Source organism: Biomphalaria glabrata, chromosome 16 (genome assembly GCF_947242115.1).
Source record: "Biomphalaria glabrata chromosome 16, xgBioGlab47.1, whole genome shotgun sequence".
Taxonomy (NCBI): Eukaryota; Metazoa; Mollusca; class Gastropoda; family Planorbidae; genus Biomphalaria; species Biomphalaria glabrata.
The window spans coordinates 17,245,620-17,268,148 of record NC_074726.1 but is presented as its reverse complement, the minus strand read 5'-3'; the positions used below and the strand labels follow the sequence as shown (position 1 = coordinate 17,268,148).

General features: G+C 34.3%; 1 protein-coding gene across 3 annotated transcripts in view; it reads left to right on the top strand.

Moving 5' to 3' along the window:
* LOC106058453 (transcription initiation factor TFIID subunit 5-like) overlaps positions 1-22,529 on the top strand; it is a 63,938-nt gene that overhangs the window by 25,473 nt on the left and 15,936 nt on the right. For 2 of the 3 annotated variants that reach the window (XM_056014373.1, XM_056014374.1), the window contains exons 7-14: positions 425-543; positions 2,424-2,501; positions 5,155-5,255; positions 5,343-5,434; positions 9,635-9,754; positions 10,183-10,328; positions 14,541-14,678; positions 21,666-21,747. In XM_056014373.1, coding sequence (XP_055870348.1) covers positions 425-543; positions 2,424-2,501; positions 5,155-5,255; positions 5,343-5,434; positions 9,635-9,754; positions 10,183-10,328; positions 14,541-14,678; positions 21,666-21,747 — 876 coding nt within the window. The remainder of the gene's footprint in view (positions 1-424; positions 544-2,423; positions 2,502-5,154; positions 5,256-5,342; positions 5,435-9,634; positions 9,755-10,182; positions 10,329-14,540; positions 14,679-21,665; positions 21,748-22,529) is intronic. The other variant, XM_056014375.1, reaches the window with a different exon arrangement.

Here is a 22,529-nt window from a genome sequence, read left to right as displayed (position 1 = left end):
CCCTTTTTTTTTCTTACTGTAAATGGTTTTAAAAACCAATTATCCCTTTCTTTTTCTCTTCTCTTGGGTCTAGTTCTATTACAAATTGAATTAATGACTGATCCAAACTAATTGATGACATTTGTTATAAGCTTGTTTTTTTTTAACTATTTTTAAAGTTTTTCTTGTTTCTGTATGTAGTTGATAAAAGCTCCATTAAATGTCTTTAAAAAGCCTTTTCAACCTTCCTTATGTTTTTTAACAGAGTTGAATACATACAATTATTAATATTATTTATTATACATAATTTGTTTATTTTGATACCAGTTAATGGTGTTTTATCACAATTTTTTGTTACAAAATCTTTTCATATACTTGTGTTTGTGGCCTTTGAGAAATAGCAGGTAGTAACAGAAAACATTTTCAACTGTATTTAATTTTTTAGGACTAGCAAGTTTGTGATACGTATGTCTCGAGATTCATACACCCATCTGAAGCGTCATTTTCAAGAAAAAAGACTGTCTCCTTTGTTAAACATTATTCAAGATCATCTTTTTATTGATGGTAATTTTAATTTGTCTTTGTTTTTCTATTTTAACCTTTTTAAAAAACATTTTTTAGACATCTTAAGTAGAAGCTAAATTTCTTCTTGTTTAACCTTTCACTATAGTGATGATGAAGGTGTACCAAATGATTCATATTAATTGTGTTAGCCAATTATTTTTTTTTATAACATTTATAAAATTACAAATTAAAATGAAAAAAAAAATTAACTAGAGCTCAGGAGTTGCATATCAAATTGTTCATTGTGTCCCATTAGATAGGCCAATGCTACGGTTTTGATGAGAATTGGGTACCAAGTTACAAAATTGTGATTGATTACTTCATTGATTCTCAGAACTCCATGATGACAGAGCATCCCTCCAGTCACTTAGTAGTTTTTATATCATAGCTGAGGGATCAAAAGGATCATGGAAGACGAAAAAAAGATTTGAGTGCTGGGACAAAAACTAGCAAAGTTGAAAAGTTTGTCTATTTGGGAAGTACCATATCAGCAAATACCAACCTAGATGACAAGGTATATTTCCGTGTTGCACCTGCCACTGCTGGTTGAAGATCAAGTATGGCGATGGAGAGAACTCTGCATATCTACAAAAGTGAAAGTCTACAGTGCTGTAGTCCTCCCTACACTCTTATAAGCTTCTGTGTCCTGGTCCTTATATTCCCACCACATCAAAAAGCTAAACTCCTAAATTTATTCATCAAGTCAACTGGTTTGACCATAAAAGGTCTCATTTTCAATGGGCGGGCCTTGTAGTCGGTATGCCAGAAAATCGCCTTCCCAAACAACTTCATTATGGGAAGCTGTGTGCAGGAAAGTGCTCTCAGGGGGGGTCAACACAAATGTTACAAAGACACCCTTAAGTGCTCCCTCAAGGAGTGTGATATGGACATTCACGGCTGGGAAACACTTGCTTCTCATGATGTGAAGTTCTGAGTGTCAAGAGTCTTAAGATATGAGGCAAAGAGAGTGGCCAGCATGAAAGAATGCAGAGCTAAGAAAAGGCTGAGAGAAGAAGCAGGCTCATCTGCATTAGACACAACTTAACCCAGCCATTTGTGCAGAAGGCTTTTTAAAGCAAGGATTGGACTCTATAGCCATTTTCGGGTTCATAGGAAATGACAAATGTGCTCATCTTCAACCACAAAGGAGGAACTGTATATCAGCTGCTAATTTAATCAATTAAATATAGCCAAAAATGTTTGTATAGTTATTACAATTCTTTCAGATTCAATTATCATTGTAATAAATGTTTTTTATTTTTGTATAAAACAAATTATGTTTAAGTTTAATTTCCCTTAAGTTTTATTTGACTTGCTTTCCAGCTTTTCATAAGTACAAAGTGGGTTTGCAGAATTGAAAGAAATTCCAAGATTAAAGTTACCTTTTATTTTTTTACTTGGAAGCGCAGTGGCTGAGCAGTAAAGTGTTTGGCTTCCAAACCGGTGATCTCGGGTTCAAATCCTGGTGAAGACTGGGATGTTTAATTTTAGGATCTTTGGGTTCCTCTTGAGTCCACCCAGCTCTAATGGGTACCTGACATTAATTGGGGAAAAGTAAAGACGGTTGGTCATTGTGCTGGCCACATGACACCCCCATTAACCGTGGGCCACAGAAACAGATGACCTTTACATCAACTGCCTAAAAGGGGAACTTAACTATTTTTTTTACATATTTTCTTACTTAAAAATTAGACACAAATTGTTTCATCTTAGTAGCTATTAAATTATTAATTTTGAGTTTTTTTAAGTAAACTTGAAGCCCAATAAAGCATTGGGTAGTATTTATCATTGAAAAAAAATTTTGCTTTGTATTTAACTTAATCATAATGTTTGTAATTTTTATGTAGATCTATCTAATCAAAATGTATTTTTTAAAACAGTATTTGATGGTGTTCCTCGAACTCAACAACAGATACAAGCAACATATGGTGGAATCTTAGGTGAAGCAGAAAAAGATGGTAAGTATGACCACAATTTAGTTATGAATATTATTTTTTTATTCTTTATTCTTCAGCTTTCATTAGTATTGTTATGGAAAAAATTCTTATATACACTAATTACTCAATTTAACAAAATATTTGCTGCTATCACTTGAAATTATATCAAAAATATTTGTACTGTCCATCTGAAAGGCCCAGCTAATGTCTTTCAGTCTGAAGAGATTTTGGCTGCACCCAGATATTTTACTTATTTTGTGGAAGAATTCGTTATGACTTTACAGTCAACTCTGGAAAGGCAAGACTTTTTAGAAGCAACAGATTATTTTATATTTAAATTTATAGACAGATTATTGATGTCATAAGTTAAATGATAAAATCTGTCTCTATACTAGAATGCTTCAAATTACTATGCAAATAGGAATATTATTTTATTGAAAGTTATTGATGCATATACAAAAAAGGCTTCAGAATTGGTGGTGTTTCCCTAATTGAAAGACTAAGACTATCCTATCCCTTTAAAAAAAAAATAAACATCTAAATGCTTTAATCTTTTGCTATTTTTTAAATTAATAATCATAACCAGACCAGGACCAGGGTAAAATAATATAACAATAATAGATCTGATTAATTGTTATTATTACCCTAACAAAAAATATCTTGACTATCTGGATCTAGTAAATCTTACTCAGGAACAAATACAACCTAACTGTTATATGTGCCTGTTAGTGTAAATTTGAAATGGTGCGAATGCATGTTGAAAGGAGAGGAGAACCAAAAATGGAGAAATAGAAATAAAATAGTGTTTTAGTGTTCATGAAAATCAAATGAGTTATAAACGATGATGTTGTTGTTTTAGTGTTAATGTACTGTTAAGAGTCTCATCTTAGAAAGGAACGTAACACTAACACAACTACACCAAGCTGCATTAAACTTTCAACAAACAATCTTATCAGAAAAAGACATTAACCAACCATTTGATAACCTCTGGAATTTCATTAAAAACTCTTAAAAACATTATAGAAAATCATTTACCAACTAAATACTCATCAAACAAAATAAATAAATGCTGGTTTAATAATAGATTAAAGAAACTTTGTAAAAAGTATATTAAAATTAAACATATAACCCAAAAAATAAGCGGACAGCTGCAAAATGAATACATAAACAATGTAATAACTAAGGATAACAACAAAAACCTATGGTCATACATAACGTCTAATAAAATGGAAACAACTGGAGTAGCACCATTAAAACTTAACACATAATGAAAATGAATCTAAAGCTAACAAACACATAATGATAATGAAACTAAAGCTAACATGTTAAATAAATACTTTGCATCAGCATTCTCAGCACCAGGAGACAAAGACATATTACTTAATTTGAACCAAGTAAACAACATAGTAGACATAGAAGTACAAGAACAAGGGATCCGAAAACTATTAGCAAACTGAATAAAGCTTTTGGACCTGATGATATTCCAGCTACATTACTCAAAGAACTTAGTAATGAGCTAGCACCAGTGTTCAAAATACTTTTTCATTTCTTAACCAGGGCAGAGTACCAAGCGACTGGAAAGAAGCTAACGTCACCCCCCCCCCCCCCCTATTTAAAAAAGGAGAAAAATCTTACCCAGGAAACTACAGACCAGTATTACTAACCAGCATCACATGTAAAATCCTAGAACACATAATATGTAGCAACATCATAAACCATAAAACACTGAACCATAATCTTCAAATACAATAACAAAATCTAATAAAATACTCAGAAAGACACAAAGATAAAGGCACATTCCTCGTTCCATATGCTAGGACAAATTTGTACAAATGCTGCTTCTTCCCTAGTGCTATTAGAGCATGGCAAGGGTTGCCTGAGTCAGCCAGGAAAACCAGTGACTTGGCAGAATTAAGTCATTGGTTAACATGCATGACTAAATGCATGACGTGTAGGACGTAATCATCTTCCTTTTTCAAGTAACATCTGTATTATATAAGATAAGATAGTAGTTGTACAATTATAGACAAATAGATAAGCTAGCTTGAACTAGATTTAGATTCAAATCTTGATCAAACCTGAATCTGGACTACAATCTAGAAAAAAATTTAATACCTAATTAACCTAGTATAAATATCTATCCCAGACCTACAACTGATCAGCCAACATGGAACTGCTTTTTATTGAAATAATTATCAAATTGGCACAAATTGAAAAATCCAATCAACCTCCCAAAAAGTAAGACTTCAACATTCATCACCAATCAACACATCATAGATTTATGTAATCTAAAAAAAATAAGAAAAAAAAAATCCCACCACAAATTGAAACTTGCAATCAGAGACAGACAGCATTAACATCAATTACTTTTAATATAGTTGGGGATGTAGAATCAAACCAAGAACCTAGATTTATTACTAAATTTAATATTTGTAAAAAAAAAAAGTATGCAAAGGAAAAAAAAAGCTTTTCTGTCCCTGCACGTAAACAATTCAGTTAATTAGGATGCATCATGTCACTGTGGCTTTCCTTAGTAACGTAAGGGCTATTTGATTCCTTTGACACAGACATTTCTAACCCATACAACATCTTGAACTGTAGGTCACATGAACAGTAGGACACATTGAAACATTGTTATTGTTTGTTTAAATTAGTTTATCTTTATCTTTTTCAGTAAACAAAGCAAAAGTGTTTTATGGTTTATTGAAAGAGCCTGATGTCAACATAACATTAGATGAAGAGGAAGAGGCACAGGAAGGGGATGAAAAGCCTAAGGTCTGTTTTATAATACAAAATTCCCACCTAAAGTTAATTTATTTTTTATTAGCATTTTGTATCTGATAATAATTTTTTTTTTTTTAGAAGAAAAAATCTAAAAAAGATCCATCTTTAATGAAGAAGTCAAAGAATGACCCTAATGCTCCTCCTGTGACCAGAATTCCCTTACCAGAACTGTAGGTATTAATTTTTAAGTTGAATTTAATTTAGAGATACTGTTTGCACAGATGATTCAATGACAATATTTATCTGATCTTGTTAACAACGAAATTAATAATAGACAATAGAAATACCAATCAGTTCTCCAAGAATTGTCTGACATAAGGGCAGAATAATTTGTTTATTGTGTTAATTCATATGCTGCTAATTCAGAGGTGTCCAACCTTTTTTTTTTTCATGCACCAATTTTTAGCGGCCACCTTAAGGGATATAGCCCTTTTAGCTTATGTGGGGTCTGTCTGTCATCTTTCCAAGGACACCTCTGAGTTAGCAGCATATGAATTAACACAATAAACAAATTATTTTGCCCTTATGTCCGACTCTAAAACTAGAAGATAATGAAAATCAGATATCATATTTTAGATCTTTAAGTTCTGATGCAACAGCTATTTTTTTTATTTTCTGAAAGCAATAAAATATTAAAAATTAACTATGCTAGCACTTTTTTCATTAAAATACACCATTTTTACAACTATGCACTATTAATAGTAAAAAAACGGGAAACTTTATTAAAAAAGGATTTTTCATTATATTTTAAACATATTTTTGGAAATTTCTTTTTTTTTCTAAAATAATATTTAAAAAAATGTGTATTACTAAATTAAGTAAATAAAATGTTAACTTTTGTTTTAAATGAGAAATAATGCATTGTTGTTGGCCTCCTTTAGTCGTAGAATGACTATGGTTCATCTCGCACACTTCCTCATGTGGCTATGGAGCCCTTTTTTGGAGAGATACTCCCATCCACAAATATTGCAGGTTAAGGTGGCTTTTGCTTCGGTGGTAGAGGAGCTGGCCATTTTTCGTATTATACATTTTTCTTCCTGAGCTGAGACCCATGTTCTTTCACTGTCCATAGCTTTCTTGGTCACTGTCTCTCTCCATCTGGTGCGGTCTAGAGCTATGTCTTCCCATTGGTCGATATTATTGTTCACTGATTTGAGGTCCCGTTTTATTACATCTATGTAACGGAAGTGGAGGTGATCAGTTTTTCTTGAGTCAGTCGCGAGTTGTCTGTAGAGGATGACTTTCGGGATGCGATTGTCCTTCATCTGGCGAACATGTCCAAGCCAGCACAAGCGGCGTTGTCTGAGGGCTGTAAAGATGCTGGGAATACCTGTTCGCACAAGGATCTCAGTATTGCACACTTTTTCTTTCCATGTGATTTTCAAGATCCTAGGGAGACATCGCCAATGGAATGAGTTAAGTTTTCTCTCTTGCTTTTCGTAGGTGGTCCATGATTCACTGCCATACAGTAGTGTACTCATAACGCATGCCTTGTAGACTTCCATTTTGGTCACTGTAGTGAGCTTCTGGTTTTCCCAAACTCTTGGCCTTAGTCTAGCAAAGGTTGATGCAGCCTTCCCTATGCGTTTTTTTATCTCCTCTTCTAGAGACAGGTCATATTGAATTGTGGATCCCAGATAGCAGAACTCAATTACTTTGTCCAGCTTGTTATCATCTATGAGGTTGGAGGGTGGTGCTGTAGCAGGTGGTCCCAATAACATTTGTTTTCTTCGTGCTAATAGTTAAGCCATATTCTTTACAGGCCTGAGAGAAGCAGGACATTAGTGTGTGTGTGTGCCACTACCGCTGCGTCATCCACAAATAACATCTCTTACGAGGGTGGTTCTGATTTTAGTTTTGGCCCTCAGTCTAGCAATATTTAGGAGTTTGTCATCAAATCTGGAATGGAGATAGATGCCCTTGGTGGATTTGTCAAATGCATTGTGGATTAGCAGTGAAAATAGTATTCCAAAGAGGGTTAGGGCCAAGACACATCCTTGTTTAACTCCGCTGTTTATACTGAAACTTTCAGAGCTGGCACTGTTGAATTGCACTGTACCCATCATATTTTGGTGGAAAGATACAATTACATTTAATAGCTTGGGTGGACAGCCTATTATCTGTAAAAATTTTAAAAGAGGCCATCTCTGCTGACTAGATCGAAGGTCTTTGTCAGGTCAATGAACGCAATATACAAAGGCATCCTTTGTTCTCTGCACTTTACCTGAAGTTGGCATTAAGTATGTATGTTAGAGAAATATAATTTAAGTAATGCATTTAATGTAAGAATATAATTTAAAATAATTTATTTGAAAGAATGTTCCACCAGATGATTCATACTATACAAGAGAAGTGCAATGCATGGTACATGGATGTCAAGAGCGTGGGTGTGTAAGATGTGAGATTGTGTGTGTGTTTGTTTATTTTATTGGTTGGTGTGTGAATTGTTTTATCACGGGATTTTCAAGGGGGGGACAATTAGGTTTCTAGCGGTCAGTCTAGCAGTTGGATGCTTGTAGTAGGGTGCTTGTGTTGTATTTACCAGTTTTATGCCTAGCGTAAGGAGATGTTTATAACTTATATTTCTATTCATTGTTATGTATGAGAACTGACTATTAGTGGGTAATATTATGTATGGCATTGATAGCCTTTTGTCCAATGAATCTAGTCTAAGCACCCTGTAGTGTGTCAGATGGGCACGTTTTAGTATCTCAGTTATTAATGACTATGCATTCAATTATTATATGTGTACTTGCTGTTGACTGTAAATAAATACTAATTTTATACTCCGTTGAGTGATATTTTGTAACATTTACGCATGTTAAGGTCTGCCTGTGAGAATCATACCCTAGATCATCGAGCCATATGTATGTAGTAAGGAACTCAGCACCCCGAGTTCCCTTACAATGGAATACACTTCATCATTTAACCAAAGGGAAAAGTTTCTTCCATGAGGCCTTGAATGAGAGAAGGGCACTTTACAAAACAATTAAATCAATCAGATAAGTGGTGGGCAACGTTTTCTAGAGGGCAGCATGAAAATAAAATTAGGAATGGGGTCGCACACAAACTTTTACCCACATTAAGTCCTTTATTAAAGCATTGTAATTTGGACTAATTTGGCATTTATACATACCCAGTTTAATCATATCCTTGTGGTATGTAAATGGAGCCTGTTATGTAATGAAGATCTGTTTTATAATTTACTAGCCTGATATTGCTCACTGGTCTTAATTTGCGTTTCACTGATATAGTCACTAATCTAGTGTATTAGAAACAAAAAAACTAAAACTACCAATAGAATAGTGTAGACAATAATAGATCTAATTGTCTTTTCTACATTTGATTAACTATTGAAACCACTCTATCTAAAACTGGAAAGTTATCTTTAGGAATATTAAAAAAATACAAGATAGTTTATTAGACCAAAATAGGATATATATCTATTTTTTAAATAAGTATTTTTAATTTACAGTATAGTCAAATGAATAGAAAGTAAAATATTAAACATTTAAGTCTAAAATAATGTTTAATTATTCAATATTATTATTCAAAAGTCAACATTTTTTTTTTTTATCTAGTGCTGCAAGTTCTTGACCTCAAGTTGCATTACCTTAGTAAATACCATAGGAAGCGCTATAAAAAAAATTATAACTTAAGTGAATGTGTGAATCTAACTATTAAAGTAACAATTTTAGTTAAATTTTATGTAGATCTAGAATCTAAGAAATAAATGACTAAATACCTTGAATTCATGTTGACCTATGTCCAATGAAATTCAGAATAAAGACTTTTTCACACTGCGCTGTGTATGTTGTCTGCACACGATATTATGACTTTTAACGTTATTTGATTGTATTACTGCGCTGCGCATATAAGGGGCACGCAATATTGTGAATGGAGCAAATGAAATGTATGTCAACATGGCTATATGGGCTGAAGTTGCAGTTACAAAACATATTTATATTCAAATGTTTTTGAAACACAAATTTGAAGGTTAATTTTTATTAATCTAATGAATATTTGGTTTGTTCACGTGTCAAAGTACAAAATTAGATTTAGCCTTGGTGAATCAAAGATCGTGAGATGTTCTGCTCTGCACATGCGGGCATATAAATGTGACTTTTCTGTTGTGTCACATGTAAACATGGTTATTTACCTAAATCTGTGAAATACTAATACTTTCATAGAGTTGGCAACTTTTTTTTTTGGGTCTTCAGTTTGTTTTAGGTCTACTTTGCATATGTTAGTTTTACCATTAGTATCTAAGGAACATTTCTGCAAAGTTTTATCAAGATTGGTCAAATAGTTTTGATTTTTATTATTTATTTTTATTAGATGTAAATAATAAAGAACTTTTTTTTTCAAAGGAAAGATCAAGATTTTAGAGAAAGAGCGATAGCACTTAGGGACGCAAAAAAAAGAGTTAAACTTGATTCTAATCATTTACCATCTGTTTGTTTCTACACTTTTCTAAATTCTTATCAAGGGTATGAAGTTTGTGATTATATACTATTTTTTAATCTTTTAGTTTCTTCACATTGATGCATTTTTTATATTAAATTTATTTTTAGATTTTATTTGTCATACTTAAATAGCTGTTAATCTTATGAGTCATAGAATGAATAAACGTGTGAGTATTTAATATATTGTTTTTGCAATAGAACTAAATGACATCTGTTGTCTTCTACTTGCACACAAAACTTTCTTGATCCTTATTAAAATGTAGGTTGTTTTTCTTTATTAGTTCATCTTTGATTGGAGATTTAAAGACATTTTTAATTTTTAATTTTTTTATTTTTAAGGTTAACTTCTTTTTAATTAGCTTGAAATTGAGTTTAAGCTAGCATGTGTATTTTTTTTCACACATCAGTTCTACTTAATGAAAAGTTTCTAAAGAAATGTGTTTTTGTATTAGAGTGACAAGTGTGGATGTATCAGATGATACAAGCTTATTAGCAGCCGGTTTTTCTGATGGCAATGTCCGAGTGTGGTCACTTACTCCAAATAGGTTAAGGGAGATGAAAGATCCTGAGGACCTTGACAATATTGATAAAGAAGCTGGTAAAACCATTTATACTTCTTTTCTTATCTAGGCTTAAAATTTGTATCTGTATGTGTAAATTACAACTGTTGGTGTCTAAATGAGCATTCCAAATAAAGCTCTCATATGACAAGTATAAAGTGATCAAAAGACAGTGTTTTACATTGATTGTTGCCTCATTTAAAAATAATCTGCTTAGCTTGTCTTATAATAATTTTAACCAATCAGGTCAAAAGTTGTTCTGTGTTACAGAAATCTTGCCTATTTAGTATGCAAATGAACACGAAAATATGTAAGTATGAAAATGCCACTAAAAAAAATAGAAATAAATTTAAAAAAAAACAAGTCATTGCTAATCAAATATATGTGTGTCCTTGTCTGTACACAAACTTTTATTATTAGATAATAATCTGATCTACCTTGGGAGTATTTTTTTTTTATCATGCGGTGCAGCACGAACATTTAAACATATTGTTTACACAAGCTAAAATGTCTATTAAAGAAAATGATGTTAAACACAAAATTTACATGCAGTAAATGATAAGTAAGGGTGCACCGGCTAGAGCCAAATATGACCCGATAGTAAAATAAGATATTCGGCCGTAGCCGAATACCTACATGTCTTGTAAATAGCTTGTGTTACTGAGCATTTCGCAAAAATGTTAAATAACATACCTATATTCGTAATAATAGTTTTCTTTTTATTTACCTTATTGCTTTAAACTCTGTTAATGATTGATGAATTAAACCTTAACAGTATTTACAAACAGATAGGCCTATCACAAACTAATCTGTGTAGTTTGAGTGTGTATTATGTACGAGTCCACCAACTGTAAAGGGTGGGGGTGTGGCATGGTCAATGTAAAATATGTAAATATATATTTAACTAGTTACTAATGTAAATCTCTCAAAGGTAAAGTGCATTCTGGTATGTATAGTGGGTGAATGTATGTGTTCATGAATTTCAGACCAACAACTGGTCAACAGGCTTGTAATTAAAAGTCCAAGGACTGCTTCTGGTTCTGGCTTCAAGGGTTAGGGCACTCATTGTTTTAGATTAATTCATTTGCGGTAAACGATATTTTGTAAATATCAATTATACCAATTTATAGCTTGAACCTTAGATGATGCCGAAGCATAGATCAAATTGTAGTCTGGTCTATTATTGAGATCTATATTTAAATCTACAGCTATATAGATCTAAGAGTATTAGGAAAACTAAATATAAAAGGAAAAAAAACAACTCATCCACACCCTCCCTGCCCAAAAAAAAAAAATAGACTGTGTGTTTGACAGATTTAAACTACCTGGTCAGATAGAGGTAATGGGCCTACAAATGTAGTCCTAGTGTAGTGTGTATAGTTGATGGTGTTGACCATCACGTTTTTTTTTTTCCTTGAGCATATGCAATAGTGTTGAGAGGTCAGGCTAAAAAAATAACACATTGCCTTTGTACAAGCATGTAAATAAATTATACCCGTACACTAGTTACAGAGGTTAAGTGTTTCTTAACTCTCCAACACATTTTTTTCTTTGTTTGCTAGATTTAATTGCGGCTCTTTAAATAAAATGGCACGTAGTAGGCCTATGGGTATCAGGTGTGTAAAAAGTCGTCCCGGTCTGATACACGCTGGCTAAGTACGTGTCGTAAGTAAAAAAAAATAGTATTAATGAAGAGTTACTTGACGATCTCAAATTATTAAGAATATTGTTATCAAATCAAGACACTTAACGAATGATTAATATTCAATTTAACATGTTAGGAAAAGTAAATCAACCGTAATATTTAATTACAGTGTAGTATGCTTTCTTACCAAGTTGTGTTTTTCCATTCTACAAAATAATTAGTTACTGGCTTACTGGGCTATGAAATCGGTTTGTTCTCTGTATAGCAAAAGGTCTCTTGTTTAGCTGTGTGATCTTTAGTCCAGCTTACTAATTGAGATTTATATCCAAGTAAGCAAACAAGGCATTCGTGAAGAGGTGTGGCCTGTAGTCCAGCCACGTGATTGAGATTTTTCTCCAAATAAGCAAAGTCATTGTCCAGTTACCCCTGAAGAGGTGTGGCTTGAAGTCCAGCCCCTAATTAAGATTAGCTACTAAGTAAACAAACTCAGTTCCCTCGCGTAAACTACGTCCATCGTATTTGACTTGTGGTACCTGTCCATCAATGAACTCAATGTGATGGACTAAACAAATAAAAGGGGGTGGGAGTTGTTCATCTCTACCCTTGCTACATGTGTAGTGGTGCGACTTGAAGTCCAGTCCCCTTAATAGAGATTCTTCTCCAAGTAAACAAACTCAGTTCTCTTATAAAGTGTGACCTCTAGACAGTGTCAACATGTTGATATCTGGCTTAATGTGGTCACTTGTCTATCTATGAACTCAATGTTATGGACTAAACAAACAAAAGAAGGTGGGGGTTATTCATCTCTAACTCTGGAGATATACCCGCACATCTAGACAGATGTCTGGTCAGCGTGACGTAGTTTTGGAATATTATGTTAACTAGACCACTCAAAGATCAAGACAAAAATTTAAATGTGCCAGCCATCGCTGCTATGTATGTAATGCAAATTTATAATGTTAAGTTTTATTTCTATTTAGATTAACACACTTTGCCTTTGTACTAAAACATGTTTGGTGCATTGTCATAGTTTTAAAAGACATTCTTTTATTTGAAATATAAACTTTTATGTATTTCAGAACTGACATTATTGAATCATGTCCACTTTATGAATATTGGCATGTTTTTATTGCTGTAGAGATTTAGTTTGACCATATTCGACGGTTCCCTTCATAAGTATTAAACTTCTTGTTCAACATCGTTTATCAGCGTCAACTACTCTTATATTGTTGGCTTTTCGCCTGCGTTGTTTCGCTATTTAAGTGTTACCTTCATTTGACTTATCTGGAAAAGACTTAGCGCAGAGGCGTCTAACAATATTATTAGAAATATAGGTACTACAGTGTAGTTTTTACTATCCTGTCAACTATTTAGCAGTGATATTCGGCCGAAGCCTAATATTGCCAAATGGTGAAAAATTGCTGAATATTTGGCCGAAGCCGGAGCGACTATCCGGTAGACCCCTAATGAGAAGTAACATTGATTAATGGACATCTCATAGTTTACATATTATAAGTTTTGTTAGCAGATATAAAAAATATAAATATGAAAAATAAATCCTCTAATAACTTATATATAATGTACAAAAACTACTACTGTTTTTCGCTTAAAAATGTGTTTAAAAATGTATAATAGACAGATTTTTTTCACTATATTATATCAAGATAAACAAAGTATACATTCTAACATCCCCCACCACCACCCCACCCCCCACCCCCGAAAAAAAAAAGTCTTAAAAACTTTGAATATTTCATGCACACTGAAGTATGGATGGCATACTGGTCTTGTGTAATATTAGTGATTGAACAATAATTAAATGACAAACTTAAACAGCAAAAATAACTGACATAAATATCTCTTGTTCTGTACATGAAATATATGTTCAACACAAACACACATACAAAACATAGATATGTATAATTCTTTTTAAAGAAATAATACAATGAACGTAAACAATGTGACCAAAAACATTTCGGGCCAAAATGTCCCATGTGCCAAAACGGCTGCGCCAAAATGTCCTGCTTCGTGTTTGACCCATCTGTGCATTTGTTAGTTCTTGTGTCTGATGATTTACCTAGTGATTGATTTAAGAGGTGATGACTTGTTTTGTGCAGGTTTGTGAGCCTTTTGATTCTGTCATACATTCCTCTGATGTTGACTGTTTGGGCTTCAAGCTGAATACTTTCACTGAGCTCTACCCAGTACTAATTGACCCAGTTTCATGCTGTCCTCTGCACAGTGGCTCTAGTTTCTTTCAGAATAATCGGAGTGTTAACTGGGCTGCACTTTATATGCCCTTAAAGCATCTAAATATTGTACTGTAAATGTTTGTTCTTTGAGTTTAAAAGTATTAAACTTTTGAAAGTTAAATAAAGCACTGTGTCATTTCATTGTGTACTAGTGGTGATGGAACTATATTAACGGCTCTTTTGCATTCACATAAATCAGATGATTGTGAAGAAAATAAAATACAACTTTCTCTACAAATAAAATCGTGACACTAGCTTGGCAAGCTTTAATTGGATACTTATGATGAACAAGATTTCACATGATGTTTGTTTTTTAAGATGATTATACCAAAGTAGATTCTATCATTTAATTTCAGATGATGTCATGGAAAGAATATTTGATGACAAGACTGCATCAGATAATAAACTTTTAATTGGTCACAAAGGTGCTGTGTTTGCAGTTAGTTTTAGTCCTGATAGAGCTTACCTGTTGTCATCATCAGATGATGGAACAAGTAAGAAATTTATAATATATTATTAGCACTTAGCATTGTACTGTTGTAGTACGTCTATACATAGTGTGAAATCAACATCTCCTGGACAAATAAATAACATTACATCGTCGTTAGAACAATTGTCACTACCTCTATAAACAACATATTTTGGCACCCTAAAATTGTCCAAGTTCAATTCTCTTTCACTCACCATTTTCCTTTGGCCTAACTTTAATAATGATCAATGATGTGATATTTAATAAAATACTTACTTTCTGAAGCTTACTACAATTACTTTCACTTTCAGTTATTACCTCCCTTTTTCATTTTAAGTTATGTTGTGCCATGTTAATAAATATTAACATATAATAATGTAATCTAAAACAAAAATGTACCTCTATATACATAATTTTTACATCTATCAGTTCCTCATATTAGTATATAACATTACAACTATTTACTATTATCATCAACACACATGTGTCAATCTAGTTCTTGTATGTACTCCCAATATTAATTTTGTAACTTTATAAGTTTAGACACATCACTATTCTATGGAATCCAACCTCATAGAATTTACTCATTATAGTCATATACTCTTTATCATATTTCAACTTAGATTTAATCGTTCCAAATTATTTCTCAACTTTTGTGATAATACAAATAACGACTCTTTAAATAAAACTTATACAATTTCTTAGATCATTTTATTATCATCAACTTGTTTAAATGTGTATGGTTCCATATTCAGAAGACTTAATTCTTAGTTTAATTTTAAACACCATATCTTGTCATATTATCATTTTGATTACTGTAAGTTCTGTACTTATTTATTTTATAGTCTCACTGTACTTAGTTCTCTTTTGATTTATTCTTTCACTTTTTCTACATTAATGAGAACTTGCAATTTTCTGATTCTTATATGCCATGTTCCAATAATCTCTGGCAAAATGTCCTTGCTTATTACAATTATAGCAAGTTATGTTTCTTTTATATGAGCTATTCATAGGTCTTTGTTGGTATTTCTGTGTCATCTATTTCTGTGTAACAAATGACTATTTATTTTGCCACATATCTATGTCTCTCATGTACATTATCTAATTCCTGTAATGTCACCTAACATATAAGCTAGGTATGGCTACACCATTACAATAGCCTATAAAGAAAGGTGTCTTAACAAAAATTCTTCAAGCTTTATACTTCTTTACACTACCATCTAATAGTCTGGCACTTTTCATGTATCCTAAATAACACCATGGTTCTACAAATTTAGATTTAATTGCAATTGTTGTATAAGCTGTGTCACTAATGAAGTCTACACATTTACATTTACTAGACCTGAGAATAATTTAAACTTATTTTATTTTCTTTTATTCATTTCTTTTATTATATTACCATAGTTGTTCAAATTCACTATCCTCATTATAATCCCTCTCATGATTTTCATTTGTATAGTAAAATCTACATGTTTGATTCCTATTCCTATGATTGCCTTTTCTGATCTTTATTATACGAGTCCTATTATATGATCTGTAGTATGTAGGTTTTTACACTTAGAGGCTATGAGACCTTTCTTTTGGCAATTAAAACAAATTATTTCCTCAAAATTATTATCTCTAGTTTTAGTCTTTCATTACTATCTCTATGTCTGTTGTCAAATCTATCCTCATTTTCTCTAGTGTATTTATCTTTGTTTCAGGATTTTTTCTCATTAGTGTATCCTACTAAATCTATGTATCTATATGAGAGAATGGGTTAGTTGAGTATTATTATTATTATTATTGGTCTCCTTCAGTCGTAAAATTACTGTGGTTCATCTCAAACACTTTTTCATATGGCTGTGGAGCCCTATTTTGGAGAGACAGTCCCGTCCACATATATTGCTCGTCCACATATATTGCAGGTCAAGGTGGCTTTCGCTTTGGTGGTAGAGGAGCCTGCCATTTTCCTTATGGCACGCTTTTCTTTAAGAGCTGAAGCCCATGTTTTCGCTCTGTCCATAGCTTTTTGGTCACCATCTCTAACTAGTTTGGTCTAAGGCTATGTCTTCCCAATGGTCAGTATCAATGTTCACTGATTTTAAATCCCGCGAGTTGCTCATACAGAATGATTTTCGGGATGAGATTGTCCTCCATCATGCTAACATGTCCGAGCCAGTGCAGGCGGCGTAGCCGGAGGACTGTAAAGATACTGGGAAGGCCTGTTCTCGCTAGGATCTCAGTATTGCACACTCTTTCTTTCAATGTTATTTTCAAGATCCTTCGAAGGCAGTGCAAGTGGAGTGAGTTAAGTTGATTTGTGTAGGTAGTCCACAACTCACTGCCATACAGTAGCACGCTAAGAAGGCATGCCTTGTAGACCTCCATTTTGGTCGCTGTAGTTTCTCCAAACTCTATGGAGCAGCAAGGAAGTCTTATCTAAAAATACTGGAACCAATACAAAATGCTGCCCTGCGTCTCTGTCTCGGCGCGTTTCGTACATCACCTATCCCAAGTGGAGGCTGGAGAACTCCCCATGGATATAAGAATAAAAAAGCTTGCAATGCAGTATATAGTCAAGCTAAAATCCATCCCCACGAACCCTGCTTTCGACTCCATATTTAACCCCACAGAATTAAAATTATACAATCAAAGACCTAACATCATACAGCCGTTGGGCCTTCGAATGAGAGAACCCATCCAAAATTTAACCCCACCCATTGACCAAATCTCTAAAATAAAAACCCATCAGAATCCTCCTTGGCTAATGAATAAACCCAAATTAAATTTATCCCTCCTTAATTTCAAAAAAGAAAATACAGACCCAAGCATAGAAGTCCACTTTAGGGAACTGCAGGAGAGCTACGGAGAATGTGGCACTATCTACACAGACGGATCCAAAATGGATGGAAAGGTCGCGTGTGCCTGCTCCTTTCGGAACAAAACAATCTCCCGTAGACTCCCCGATGGCTGCTCCATCTTTACGTCCGAATTGCATGCAATATCGCTTGCACTTATGGCCGTTAAAGCATCAGAAAGGAGGAAATTTATAATCTGCTCCGACTCCAAATCTGCATTGGAAACGAAGCCGCAGACAGAGAAGCAAAGAGAGCCCTAAATCATGCGGTGTCAGGAACCCAAATTCCCTGCTCGGACCTGAGACAAAGTATTGCCTCTGCCACCTATCGAGAGTGGCAGGACCGATGGGAGGCTGAGACTCACAATAAACTCAGGCAGATTGTGGCGGATGTCAGGTGGCGGCCCACATCTAAGGGTCTGACAAGGCCACACCTACATCACGCACTCTTTTGTGCTGAGGGAGAGGAGCCCCCACTTTGTGAGTACTGTGACTCTCGCCTCACCGTGGAACATATCCTCGTTGATTGCCCCAGATACCAGGATGTCAGGGAGAAATATTTTAGAGCCATTAACTTAAAACACTGTTCGACAGTGTCGACCATGGGAAGGTACTGGGCTTTGTCCGGGAAGTGGGGATGTCTGCGAAGATCTGATATATGAATTTGTCAACATGTACTATTTACATTAGATTTTTACCAAATTTTTACTACCTTTACTATTTTAACTGTGAATAGACCTTGATTTTAATGATTTAACTGTGTGGAATATGGCCCTTGTTATGTGGAGAGAGAGTGGTTCTTGAGGGAATGCAGGCAGGACATGGCCTAAATTGTGCAGATGTGCCTAAAATCAAAATCAAATCAAATCAATTCTCCAAACTCTTGGTCAGAGTCTAGCAAAGGTTGATGCGGCCTTCCCTATGCGTTTCTTTATCTTTTCTAGAGACAGACCATCTTGAATTGTAGATCCAAGATAGTAGAATTCATTTATAGCATCTAGCTTGTTATCGTCAATGAGGATGGAGGGTGATGCTGTAGAAGGTGGTCCCATAACATTAGTTTTCTTTGTGCTAATGGTTAGGCCATACTCTTTACAAGCATGAGAGAAGCGGGACATTAGTGACTGAAACTTCCCTGTAAGTGAGCCACTACTGCTGCATCGTCCTGAATAGCATATTTCTCTTCTGATTTTAGTTTTCGCCCTCAGTCTAGCAATATTTAGAAGTTTGCCATCAAATCTGGAATGAAGATAGGTGCCTTCAGTGATTGGTCTAACGCGTTATGGATTAGCATTAAAAAGAGTATTCCAAAGAGCGTTGGTTTGGGGTGAGGACACATCCTTGTTTGACTCCGCTGTTTATACTGAAACTTTTGGAGCAGGCGCCATTGAATTGCACAGTACCCATCATATTTTGGTGGAAAAAGACAATAATATTTAGCAGCTTGAGTGGACAGCCTATTATCTGTAAGATTTTAAAGAGGCCTTCTCTGCTGACTAGTACAAAGGCATCCTTTTCTCTCTGCACTTTTCCTGAAGTTGACAATAATATTTAGCAGCTTGAGTGGATAGCCTATTATCTGTAAGATTTTAAAGAGGCCTTCTCTGCTGACTAGTACAAAGGCATCCTTTGCTCTCTGCACTTTTCCTGAAGTTGACAATAATATTTAGCAGCTTGAGTGGATAGCCTATTATCTGTAAGATTTTAAAGAGGCCTTCTCTGCTGACTAGTACAAAGGCATCCTTTGCTCTCTGCTCTTTTCCTGTAGTTGACGGATGGAGAAAATCATGTCAATTACAGATCTCCGTTAGTGAAAGCTGCACTGTGATTCTGGATAGACCCTATCAGCAAGTTTTTGTAGCCTGGGAAGTATCACTCAAGCAAAGACTTTGCCTACAATGCTTAGGAAGGAGATTCCCCTGTAGTTGTTGCAGTCACTTCTGTCACCTTTGTTCTTGGACAGGGTGACAATCTTAGCATCCCGCAGATCCTGTGGCACAGCACCTTCTTGCCCACATTTGCAGAGCAGTTCATGTAGAGGTTTGCTTAGTTTAGTTTTGCACTGTTTCAGAAGATCTAGGGGGATACAGTCCAGGACCGCCGTGAGGGCTGTGGCCACCTGCGTGTGAAATTTTAAAATGCTGCCCCCATTTTTTTTCTACAAAAGAAATGAATTACGACTGAGCTGGACAGTGTAACAAAAGCGCCCGCTAATTTAATTAATTTGAAAAGCATTTTTAAAATTTTCTTTCTGCATTATAATCGTGTCTTTTCAGAATTAATATGACCCTAATCATTTACTCCTTGTGTACCTGTAATGTCGCCTTTATTTATTTATTCCTAAAACATGGACTATTAAATGCAAAATAAAGTGACTCGAAACACAAAAGCTATTGACTGTGAAACATTTTCAACGTTCTGTAAACTTTAATAATGATTATCACGTTTGTATTTTTGGAGAGTTGTACATTGTCTCCACAATCATCTGACATACACGGATTTGGAGGTGCCTACAAATTTATCCAACACATCTCTTGGACAAAGTGAAGCAACTCAACGCTGAATATTTTCTTGAATTGATACAAAATAAATAATCCTAAGTACAGTACAAGTCACTTATACAATGACTTGAAATAAAACACATTGAGGCAGTGTTTCCGGGTGGCGACCCTCTACATGACAAAATTTTTATTTGAGCCCCCCTTAGAACCTGGGGACATAGAGGAGCTGTGTAAAATGAGTCCGAAATAATAATTTTTAAGTGTTGTATAAAGTTCTTTCTGGAGATAGAATTGAACATTCGGCGGATTTCCGCTCAAGTCGGCAAGGGGTCTGATTTTGGGTCCGAGCCCCAGCTCTGAGCGTATTCTGGAGTTTTCAATTTCAGAAATTCTCTTTCTCTTTCTTGTAATAAGAAGAAAGAATATTAAGAAGGTCAACATCAGTGAGTTTTCTTTTAGAACGCTCTATTCATCCTAGTAAAAAAAAAATCTAATAATAAAGAGTCAGCCCTGGCCAATAGTATTATTTGAGGGACATTCTAGGTATATAAAGTGCATGGACGTCTATAATGGGTGTGATCTTTTTTAAGATCATCTTCTTGCTAAGTAAGATGTCTCTGTCGCGGACCTTTTTTCATACAAAAAAATCATCACTATAGATAAGTCGGAAAGAATTCTACCAAACTCAGATAAGGGAATCCAGAAGAATCACACTAGCAGAGACGTTTTGAAATGTTTTCTTCAAAAAGTTTTAACCTTTATGATGTATACGCCTCTCATGAAAACAGTCTACATTTGACAAGGTCTTATTAAAAGATGAAATGATGTCTCTTACTTAAGATATTTTAATTTGTAATTATTGGTAACATTCATACACGGATTAATAACTACAAAGTAGTAATAAAACTTTTTTTTCGCTCTCCCCCAGTTGTTGGTCAGTCGTTACCTTGTTGCTCCAAACAGCTAGTAGCCTACAACTTAAAGTAGATCTACATCTATGATGACCCAAGAATATTATATGCTTAACTGTTCCCTCTTGTCTGTGATAATTTCCCAATTGGTTGATTAGAGAGGTGCTGACTTGTTATGGGCAGGTCTGAGAGCCTGTTTGATTACTTCATACATCCCTCGGATGGCTGCCTGGTCGTACGGTTTGCGCGCTGGACTGTCGTTCGGATTTGTCGAGGGTTCAAACCCTGCCCGCTCCCATCCCCCATCGTCCTGCGGGAGGTTTGGACTAGGAAGTAAACTATCTTCAACTCTGAAGGAACATCCGAAACATGTAAAAACAAAACAAAACAAATTGCCTGCTTGAGCAGTGAGCTGAACATTCTCACTTCTACTGAGTTCTACCCAGTATTCATTGGCACAGACACTTCTTTAAGAGTTAACAGGTTGCATTGGGTAGGTTTTGCCTTTTATGTTGCAAGTGCTTCTCTCTTTGTTCTGATGACAGATGATAGTATAGTTGATTTAGAGTTGAACCAATCGTTTCGCTTTGTAATTTGAGTATGCATTTTTATACATTCTCACTATGTCTGTTATTTCATCTATAGTGGTGATTGAAGTTTGGGGTCACAAATATATTTATACAAACAGTTTAACAATAAAAACATCTTATTTCTGTCTTTAATTTAGACATTTTTTAAAAGTTTCTTCTTTTTTTTTTAAGTTCGACTATGGAGTCTTCTTATTTGGACCAATTTAGTTTGCTACAAAGGTCACAACTTTCCTGTTTGGGATGTCAAGTTCAGGTACTAAAACTTTCTTGTAATGAAACCAAGCATAGAACATAATTTAAATAGATCTACTAGTTATTTTCTTCTAACAAGATCATAGAACAAATTATTCACATTTTTCCCCAACCTTTTTAAATATTTAGTGAGATTTTAAATAAACTTCACCATAACTGTAGACCAAATGTATATATGTACTCTATCTAAACTTCCATAATTAACAAAACATCTGATCATAGCTTACAATTTTTCTAAATAAGCTTCAAATTTGTGTTCTTCGCCTTGAATAACTTAATATTTTCCAAAATATATACAACTAGTCGACTGGCAGTGTAGCATACACTGCTATTTTGCAGGGCCAGCCTTAGGGCACTGCAACCTATGCAACTGCAGTGGGCCCCGCACTGTCATAGGCCCCATGCTAATCCTAGGTGTAAATTATTAATTTAAACCATTTTATAACTTATAACAGATTTTCTGCGGCCTCCTGATTTACCACGAGCTCCTCGAAATTTCCTGAAATTACAAAATATACAAAAAAAAGTCCTGAAAATCTCCAGAAATTATTGAAATCTTTTGAAAACTCTTACAAATCTCCTGAAATATATAGTCAAAAATTGTCATTTTGGGGTGTCATTCAATATCGAAAACGCCAATCCTACGTGCGATTAAAAAAAACGGCATTATTCAGAAATTGTGGTATCTCGTGAAAGAAGCTTCTCAGGCCTCAAACTAATGAAGAATTACTTGAGGTCAACAATTCTTAAAGATAGATTGAAACATTTGATAATTATTGCTAT